The sequence below is a fragment of the Morchella importuna genome (genome assembly GCF_003444635.1).
Source record: "Morchella importuna strain M04M26 chromosome Unknown Morimp01GS021, whole genome shotgun sequence".
NCBI lineage: Eukaryota > Fungi > Ascomycota > Pezizomycetes > Pezizales > Morchellaceae > Morchella > Morchella importuna.
In genome coordinates, this window is record NW_025763418.1 from 802,027 (window position 1) to 812,479 (window position 10,453).

Here is a 10,453-nt window from a genome sequence, read left to right on the forward strand (position 1 = left end):
GCTAAAACAGGGCCAAGCAACAAACATGGCGTCTTGGCGGCAGTCGAAACGTTACATGATTGCTCAGATCCTCACAACACAAGAATAAGAGAGACGGCAAAAGGGTCGAAATCACAGTGCCAGATCAAAGATCTATTCCTCATGCATTACATTCGACTGCTAAAGCCCCCTCGGTATTCTGCTAGGCCTAGAAACCGCAACGGGTCGGTCTCAGCTTTGATTACGATCACATCAGATCTCGGCGATGATTTTTACTTTCGAGATACAGTCCTAACCGCCGAAGTACTTCAGGAGAGTGGAGACCCAAGGCTTGTATTGGCCTCTAAGGAATTCCACTGGAAAATGGGAATGAGAGTTCTGAAAATCGAATTGAACGTCGCTCCATCGAAACATAACTTTTATGACTCTGTAATACTGGCCATTTCCAGTGCTGCAGGTGGAACACCTGTGGCCGATGACATATCCCATCCGCGAGACGGTGGTCTTGAGATTATCACTGCCTATAGTCCCCCTTTCCGCCCGATAGACGGAGAGGAAGCAGAGAAGTTTGTGCAGAGAAGGATTATGATTGACCCTTCCAAAACGTTAAGGATCTGGGAGGAAACCGGAGAGAGCATTGCTCGACATATATGGTACATCTTTTAAATCAAGAAACAAGACACGTTGCTCACCGCTACTGGTGATACGTAGGGATGGGGGTTTAGCTTTAACGGCCTACCTTGCTCAGAATGCCAGCAGTGAAGCTTTTAGCACAGACAAACTGAACGCCTTGCACAAGCAGCTGAACCCGAGAAAAACGCTGAGGGCTCTAGAACTCGGGAGTGGGTAGGTTTCTTGAATTAATATCCCAGCGGCACTGCGAGATACTTACTCTATTTTCCAAGGTGTGGCGTTGTAGGACTCAGCCTGGCAGCTTTGTACGAAAAGTGTCACGTGACTATGACTGATCTATCTTCCGCCGAGGAAATTCTGATGAAAAATATAGAGGATTACAATTCTAATTTCCAGGGAGAGGTGGAATTCAGGGTTCTTGACTGGGACCAGGCTATTCCGGAAAGCCTTGCCTCTCGGAGCTGGGACATCATCGTCATAGCTGATTGCACATACAACACAGCAAGTGCGCATTCTTTGGTGAATGTTCTTAAAAGTTTGGTTGGTAAATCACCAGACACGGTGGTTGTGCTCGCGCATAAGAGGAGGCACGACAGTGAAGTCCTTTTCTTCGAGCTTATGAACGCTGTATTTGGGATGGTGGATCGAGTTTCCTTTCACAATGGGAATCTGGAGACTGAAATCTCGGTGGACATCTATACCTTCAAGGTGATGATAAAAGGGAGTTGACTGCTAAAGGCACGTAGACGCCAAGGATACATATAGATATATATCATGTAGTGCGTTATTGGTACATGAATAACATTTCCATGTCTTCAGTTGTGATGAGACTCTGGTAAAGAACCTAGACCACGGATCCCCCTGGCGCCTCCTGGGGCGTTGAAAAGCGGCTCATGCAGCTTTATCTTTGGAGCTCAATCAAAGTCAAACGCCGGGATGTTGGGGTGTAAGGTGATTGCAGCTCGGTGTAAAGAACTTCCAATAACTTCCATTAGAAAAGTCCCGCATATAGGTATCGCTGAAGCGCACGCACGTCCCAGACCAATGGCAGTTGTGCTGTGATGACCTACACAGACTGGTGCAGCATATGGTAGTGCTCTATCTGGCCTTACCTAAAACCGAAGCAGTTGATCAAGTGCGCGCGTTCAATAATTTTAGAAATACCATAGAAGCTGGCAGTTGTGATGTTCGCAATATACACACAGGGACATATGCCGACAGGGAAGCTCCTGACATTCCCGAGAATATGATCCCCGCGCCACGGGAACAGAATGATTGAGGTTTGAAAAATGGCGTAGTTCGATCAAACGATTCAGAAATTTTCCCGAGAGTCTGGCCGTCACACAAGCGATTGTCTAAAACGATTATTTGGGACGAAAAGCCGGACAATGATCCCCGTTATTCGTGCTAAATCAGGAAGTGTGTCGCCACGCGAGCCGGAAGACCTGATGGAAACTCTTAAAAGAACGTCGGGCATGTAGCCCCAACAAAAAAGCCGAGATGGGAGGAAAGAAAAAGAAATTAAAACAAGGGGTCTTTTTGTGAATCGTGAGGGGGGCTGAAGCTGCCAGAAGCTGCACGGTAGATCATCAGCCTTCTGGAAGGCGACTCACGGGTTCGGTGACCAAATACGGTTATGGCTGAGACCTTTCTGGTACACCATCTTAATTATTAGGAGTTAAAAACTTTGTTCTCGCTTCCTCAGTAACACCTGTCAGGTTACTGAAGAGATGGGCTTTACCCATAAAGTACAGGAGGTAGGTATTCAGGCCATGATGTCTGACTCAATGATACGTCTTTTGCCATTGTAGTCAAAGCAAAGACAAGAAAAGCCAGAGGGGGGGAGGTGACTGACATTGCGTATTCTATGCTGTCTTACAACGGCGAAAAGAGCGGGAGATGTAAAATTTCATTTGGTTCTGTAGGGTAGATCTCCCCAATCCTTGGATGTGGGTTTGATGTATCCTGGTGCGCAACAGGGCAGTTTGACAACAAGTGGGTCAAAGTGTTGTTTCCAAAGCATCGTTGTTTGGACACATCGATCGATACTTCCTTTTCCTATAAGGTCTGGTTTATTTCCATAGAATAAACTTGCGCCCGGGTAAAACGGTAATCATTCATTCGCGGAAAAAAACAGAACCGAGCACAAACAGGTACAGCACATTTACTCACTCAGGTCGAGCTGCAGGGCATGGAAACGCAGGCACAACGAAAAGAGTGGATGCGTGAATGTTTGGTAGAGCAGTGAGCATGAGGTACTGTATGTATGTGCTCTAGGTTTAGTGACCAATCGATCATCGTCTCCCGCATCCCGTGGAGCCACTGATTCACATTTCACATTTTTATTACTTCACAAATGACATTTTTCTGTCTTTCTCTCTGTCTTTAACCTGTACCTACTGCTGGGCTGATACCAGGGTATGAGGAAAGAAGTAAGAAGTGGGTGTAGAGTGGGGTTCTATAATTCAGAAGATGTTGGGGGGGGGGGGGGGGGGGGGCAAGTAAGATCCGGAAGGACGAAACAGTTGGCGGTGGAGTAGGTGCGAGCGGAGGAAAAGGTGTATAACTTAGTGGGGATGGAGTTTCGAGGAACCAGTGACCGGAGAGGGAATTAAATCTCAGTACTAGCCACACTGCGTGACTTGAAGCATGCATGCTCGTTCGTCATGTTCTTTTACGTTACTCTTTCCTTGAAGCTCGAGTATTCACTTGTTTTTAGGCTACCGGCACAATAGTAAATACTAGCTGTTTACAACATGTACATGGGATAACCATATGTTAAGGATTGGTTTGCAAGTATTACCATCGATTGGAGGGGGAGGAGGTCTGAGAACGTGAGAAAAGGGGGGGAGGGGTCTTAAGGGAAACGAAAAGAAAATGAAAATGAAAATGGAAGAGGACGAGGGAAAAAAGAAAATAAGAAACAAAAGCAGGGTCACCGTCACTCGCACACACACTTTAAACCCTCCCCACCAATTTTTTTTTTACTCCTCTTCCTCTTCACCCTCTCTCCTTCTTTTCTGTCAATCTTTCATCATTGACACATTATTAGTATCATCAATCATCATTTTTGACTCTGGGCTATAATTCGGCGTCTTTACCATTCATACCTGCCTTCAATTCCTCGCCCTGCGGTGTTCCCATCTCAGTTCAACTTGAACACTGTACTCAGTCCGAAGCCAAATACAGAAGGTTTTTCTGCACAAGGCGGCCATCCCATCTCATACGCTTGACGCATATCATTAGCCTTGTGGTTGCTTTTACTAGGTAGGCTTTCTGCTTAATCCTCCTCCCCTCGCCACACATCTCATCCTCAAACCCGCTCTCCCCATCAGTCGGTGCGTTGGCCAGGAACGGGGCGCAAGTCCATGAATTGTCTAGGAAAGGAAACAGACTAACAGTACCCAGACATATTCCATTCAATATTTAAGTGTCAGCCACACCAAGCGCTAGCGGGAACGTCAGTCGTACAAATAAAACAATTTGCGTATATGCACAACTGAGTTTCGCGGCTCTTCTTTAAGAAGCCTTCATCCTCGTTTTTTTCTTTCCACATTTTCAAAAATTGCCTTTGATAAGCAAAGGCATCGTCATCATAACGGCTCGTCGATTTATTCTCCGAGTATCTCTCAAGATTGTTTCCCCTCGTCACTCTAGGGACATCCTCAACAACATCCCCCCGCCGCATAGTCGCTCTCAAGTCCAAGGATCGAAGGGTTGCTAGTTTGAAGACTCCGGAGCTTCTTCCACCACAATTTTCGCCCCTGCTGCATAGTTCTCGCCATCGTTTCCTTCCTCTTAACGAGGAGGGGTCGAGGCGGTCGCCCTTTGTTAACTTCGAGTGTGTTCGTTTTCGTCCACCTTAACAGGAAGTTCACGCATCTCTAATTAAGCCACCCATAATATACAAATCCCGTAATATCATTCCGGAAAACATTTAATCTGAAATTATCATCAATGGGTCCTTCTGAAACTTCTACTTGGTCACCAGTTGATATTTCCTCCTTTCCCGAAAACCCTTCATTCCAGCCTAGGTGCCCACCAGCGATGGCGCCTTCTGCCATCTCTTCATCAGCAATGGCCACTTCCACGCCATCTGCATCCAAGCGTCGTTTCAGCTCCGTAAACAATAATACAAAGCCCTTGGCCCAGGCCTTGATCTCTCAGGCCTTACAGACACGCATTAACAGCATTGATCCCGATGAATGTGAGGCTGGAGTTGAGGATGCCTTCTTTGTCGCCGATTTGGGTGAAGTTTATCGCCAACATATGAGGTGGAAGATAAACCTGCCACGGGTTGAACCTTTTTATGGTGGGGCTCTTCGACTGCGTCTGTATTTACCTGGTTACTGACTGTTATTAGCTGTTAAATGTAACGGCGATGAGAAAGTGTTGAAGCTGCTCGCAGCCTTGGGTACCGGCTTTGATTGTGCTTCGAAGGCAGAAATTCAACAGGTTTTGAATATCGGTGTTAGCCCGTCACGTATCATCTTTGCCAACCCATGCAAAACCGCATCGTACATCCGTTATGCAGCAGAACATGACGTCCGAAAGATGACTTTCGACAATGCCGAAGAACTCTATAAAATTAAAAAGTTCTTTCCTCACGCACGCCTTTTTCTTCGTATCCTCACCGACGATTCAAAGAGTTTGTGCCGACTGAGTCTCAAGTTTGGTGCGCCGCTGGACAGTACTCGCCATCTCTTGGAACTTGCCAAGGAGTTGAGATTGAATGTAATCGGCGTCAGCTTTCATGTGGGGTCCGGTTCATATGATCCTACAGCTTTCGAGACCGCAGTCCAAGATGCGCGACAGGTTTTCGACGAGGCCGCTGAAATTGGGTTCGATTTGAGGACTCTTGATGTTGGAGGTGGATATGGAAATGACAATTTCGAGCAGATTGCAGGTGTCCTTGGACCGGCGATTGATGAGTACTTCCCGTCAAGCGTTAGAGTTATCGCAGAGCCTGGTCGTTATTACGTATCTTCCGCCTTCACCATAGCGACACACGTTATTGCTCGACGGACCGTACCAGCCGACAGCATCACACGTGATGCTTCATATATGCTCTATCTAAACGACGGTGTGTACGGAAATTTCTCCGGCATCATGTTTGATCACCAAAAACCTATTCCGAAGGTGTTGAAACGAAATGGCGAATACTTCTTTGAGTCAATGCCATCTGATTCGCAGTTGATCAAGTACTCGGTATGGGGACCAACCTGCGATGGAATTGACTGCATTTCAGCATCCTGCTTTTTGCCCGAGGTCTTAGATGTTGGAGACTGGCTATATTTTAGCGATATGGGAGGTTAGTAGAGCACATTCAAATTTTGAAGGTCTTATAGCTAACTGGGAACTGTAGCATATTCAAAGTGCTCGGCGACTAAATTCAACGGTTTCAGTGACGACCATCAGGTTGTTTATGTTGTCAGCGATCCTGGGGCACTAGCCCTTCTAGAGTAGTTATCAGCATCAATCTCCCAAATATTCCTTTTTTTTTGTCTATGTTGGGTTGGGCGGTTGGTGTTGTGTGTTGCCAAGGTTTTACCAGCACACATTGTTTACGCTGTTTGTCATTTTTTGCATTTTCTATTTGTCCGCCTTTTTTTTGTAGGCCTTTTGTTATTTGAACGCGTCCAAAGTTTTCCACGTTGACTGTACCGCTGTTTTGTCTGCATTTTGGTGCTATGGAAAAGTTTAGATATTGTGACATTGAGTGTTAGGTGGCTGTGCTTGAGGTCAAAAATTTCTTATTCTATTAATTATTGTTAAAATCGGCATAGGCACACCAAGTGCGTATTAATACCTGTTTTATAGAGTAATTTCCAGGCAATGCGAAACCTCCTGGCGTGGTAATCTAGATGTATTTGACTGTTGTCAAAGGGCTCGTGTTAGGAATTCATTACCATCATAGATCGCTAGATGTTATGGTTAAGATCGCCAATTTGAACATTCTTTGGCTCATCCGAATTCAGCGTAATCAATAAAGTTTCAAAAGACCGGTCTGACAAGCAGGAGCGCATATTATGGTTCAACGCAATCAACGTCTGCAGGGAAATGTGTTGAATATTTCTTAGCCCAGCGACTCGACAACTGGATACAGCGAAAGCTTGCTATAACGGTACGCTCGGGACCGGAATTTGGTACCGTTATAGAGAGATTACCCTTATATAGGAGGTGCTGGTGCTGAAAGCCAGGCAAAAAGGACCGAGAAGTGCTACCGTTATAGAGAGATTACCCTTATAGAAAGTACCGTTATAGCAAGCTTTCGCTGTACTTTGCTTGGCCTGACTATGCTCTTTGTTATTTGTGGTCTTTTACCAAGTTCGAGTCTATTATGCTGCAATCTGTTAGAGCCTTACTTGGCGCTGCCACGCCCAGGGAGGACACATCCGGCTCATTTTGGAACCCGTTCAAGAACCTACATATAGCGACACCTCGATATAAGAAACGCTAAGGTGGCTAATATTTCTTATAGTAAATAAGATTTTGGTGTAGAGCTGTTAGCGTGTACCACATGCGCTGTTTCTTACAGCAAGGTTTTCTTATAGCGAGGTTTCTTATAACAAGGTGTACGCACAACTACTCGTAATTTTCATAGCGTTTGTGAACACAGCTGGGTCTGCATTAGACTGCATACACCAAAATCTGGAGCCTTATGCAGGATTTTGCGGGTATGCAACCCAGTTGTGTTCACAAACGCTATGAAATTACGAGTACATGTAGTAATGACCTCACCTTACTCTACTAAGCCGTGAACAATATAAAACACGCCAAAAATAGCTATTTTCTTTCCCTTCATCTTCAATTTTTCGAGGAGTGATATAAGGCTTATATAATACAAATTATTAGTAGGAAAAATTATCCCCTGAGTTTTATTATAAATTTTGACGTGAGCTGTAGGGGCTGTTGTGTGATAATTCCTGTTCCTGAAATTCCTGCCGCGACCTCGAATCTATGGGCTTAACAAATTTCATTCTCCCTTCGTCTGGTGGGTGGTTTTTCACGCCCTACCAGACTGTTTACTAAAGGGTGATCAACGGCGCCCTAACTTTTGTAAGCTTAAAGCTGGTCACGATAGCGGACATACGATAAATATTCAGTAGGGGTATTCACTTGTCGGAATACGTGCTCTTATAGGCGTGTGCTTATATGAACCGCTTAAAATAATCGGCAGTGGCGTATTCCGAAATATGTATGAGGGGAAAATAAGCATCACAAACCTACCTTATTTTCTAAAATATGTGTACCATATAAAGGTTATTGACTAGTACACTAAGCACAAACCTCAAATTAATATAGTAATGGATTATCTCCCACAATATATGGCATGTGCACTCCAGAGGTATTCAGATTTTTGAAAGTTTCAGTGCCATATAAGCGGCGTTGTAATGCAGCGTTATAAAGGCACATATTCCTAGAAGTGAATACCCTAGCGTGTTAACTGCGTATGCAGATCACTTCCCTAATAGATATTCTGTCACACAAAGCCACGGGTGCTGAAAACAGACGAAGGGATAGTGCCCAGAGTTTGAAATCCACACCTCACTCTAGTACTATCCCTTGGACGGATGAAACCTGCAAATTCGCGACTTCCCTCTTTCAGTTATCACTAGCCTTACATGGTAACTATAGCTGGTTTTTGATTGGCTCAATTATTGTTATCACCTGCAAAAGGAAAGACAATTGCCTAAGTGCGTGCACGGTCCAGGTCGCGAATTTGCAAGTTTCATCCGTCCAAGGGATAGTAGAAATTGCAAATCTCTAAGGCTTTAAAACAAAGACTACTTTCTCATATAGCTCGCCTATCTACAAAGGAGTATAGTTTTATTGCCCTAAAAATATATGAGTCACTGTTGAGTTCCTTTGGCTCCAATATCAAGAACGGCTACTGTCACGGTTTCTTCCTTCCAGAGAGATACTAAGCCAGTGATTACCTGCAATTAATGGCGTTATTGAGTACATTATCTTTCACGCTAATCATTGTTGATTGAACTTTCGGCGCCAGAGAGGGGCAGTTTTGTGCAATTACACACGCGCCATTATATATATATATATAGGATGTACTGCATGCATGATGTAATCAATTAGACGCCTACATGTTTTCTCAGCTGATCAGGTGAAGGTGAAAGAGTGATAATGATAATTACTGACACAAGATACTGTAGCTGTGCTTGGTCGTCTCTGCGTCTATATAGCTGTTCCTGCTTGATGTAGTATATACGTATTAAACTACCGTGAAAAAGGAAGCGTTATAAGGCCTGGAGACTCAGCCCTTAGTTATATTGAAATACACAAACTTTATAAAGGCTATAAAAAGTCCATTTCGGAGTAAGTATGTACATGTACATGTAGTTATCATACCAGCCTTGGGCTAGTTATCTCAATCGGGCTGGCTGCATGCAAGAAATTACTACTCTAGATTTGTCGATCTACATACACTTCCTATGGCTAAATTTTCTTGAGGACTTACACTGATCCTTCTTCAGATATCTCCATGGATTGAATAAGGATTCGATTTCTCATGTATATTCATTCAACCGCTGTCATTGATATAGTTCGAACTTCACGAGCATAAATGTTCTAGCTGTTATAAAGTGGAAAGTGGTTGAGTAAACCTGGAACCCGCGCTGATGAAGAATTCAAATGGTTAATTTACCTATCTCTTGGTCAACACCATCAACGGTCAATAGCTAGCTTACCAAATACAGTTACAAGAATTAAAACCAAAAGTGTGTGGACAAACATGTACATGAGCTATAATTTGCACAGACCGCCTTGCACGAGTACAAAGCTTAACCGACCTTTGCGCCTTTTCTTTATGCTTTTTGTAGGAGCTGTCGTGTGTATATACATATGCGTGTCTGGGAAAGCTTGAGGGGATATAAATCTAGTCCGCCGACACTGTAGGATTAAAAATAAAATAAAAAATGTTGGAATCAATTAAATACACTAGAAGAATATATTCACTTCTAGGAATGTGTGCCTTAATAATGCTGTATTATAATGTGGATTATATGGCATGCGCACTATATTTCTCAACAATCTGAATACCTCTGGAGTACACATGCTATATTGTAGAGTAGGAGCAAATCTGTTACCATATTAGTTTAAGATTTGTTTTTAGTGTACTAGTAAATCATCTTTATATGATACGCATATATAGTCAAGGTAGGTTGGTGATGCTTATTTTCTCCTCATATAACATATTTTAGAATACGTGACTGCCGATTATTTTAAGCGGTCCATATAAGCACATGCCTATAAGAGCAAATATTTGAAGAAGTGAATATATACCCCTATTGATACCAACTCGTACATACATCCAATATCAAAAAAGGGTACGTTATTCCCCTTATTAATGCTGTAGTAATGCGGCAAGAATACGGTATTCTTTTTATTCACTAAATCCCGTTTTCATACAGTACTGATTTCACCCTGTTTTTTCGGACTGTATACATAATATATATACGTAGTTTAGCGTGGCTTTGAGGCTTTGGGCATGAAGTTTTATCCCTTTAGAGAAAGTTATATTCGGTATTTCTGTGTTCCCAGCCTCCAAAATACAGAGCTTACTTGCAGGGCGAGCACTAATCAGGTGACTAGATATGAGGTAATACGCACCAAGAAATCTATTCACTTAGTTATCGATATCCAGATACTTCGGAGTCTACAGAGATAGCGCGAAGATCGTTAATATTGAAGGGACCGTTTTGTTTTTCACGAGAAAGAATATAACGATATCACTTGCGGTGTGTCCGGTAGACAGAGAAGATAGCCCTTTTGTTTATTTGGGGAAAAATGGTCGCCTCACATTTTTGCTGTTGGCTTTTGTGCC

At 43.6% G+C, this 10,453-nt stretch overlaps 2 protein-coding genes across 2 annotated transcripts; both read left to right on the plus strand.

Moving 5' to 3' along the window:
• Positions 1-141: 141 nt before the first annotated feature.
• Positions 142-1,341, plus strand: LAJ45_07047 (uncharacterized protein; the record flags this gene model as incomplete). The annotated part of the gene is made up of 3 exons (XM_046116606.1): positions 142-632; positions 691-825; positions 885-1,341. The coding sequence occupies 3 exons, from the start codon at positions 142-144 to the stop codon at positions 1,339-1,341; spliced, it is 1,083 nt and encodes a 360-aa protein (XP_045970375.1).
• A 3,318-nt stretch (positions 1,342-4,659) lies between these two features.
• On the plus strand, positions 4,660-6,078 carry LAJ45_07048 (uncharacterized protein; the record flags this gene model as incomplete). Its single annotated transcript, XM_046116607.1, has 3 exons — positions 4,660-4,924; positions 4,976-5,923; positions 5,978-6,078. 3 exons carry the CDS (start codon positions 4,660-4,662, stop codon positions 6,076-6,078), a joined length of 1,314 nt encoding a protein of 437 aa, XP_045970376.1.
• Between the last annotated feature and the right edge of the window lie 4,375 nt (positions 6,079-10,453).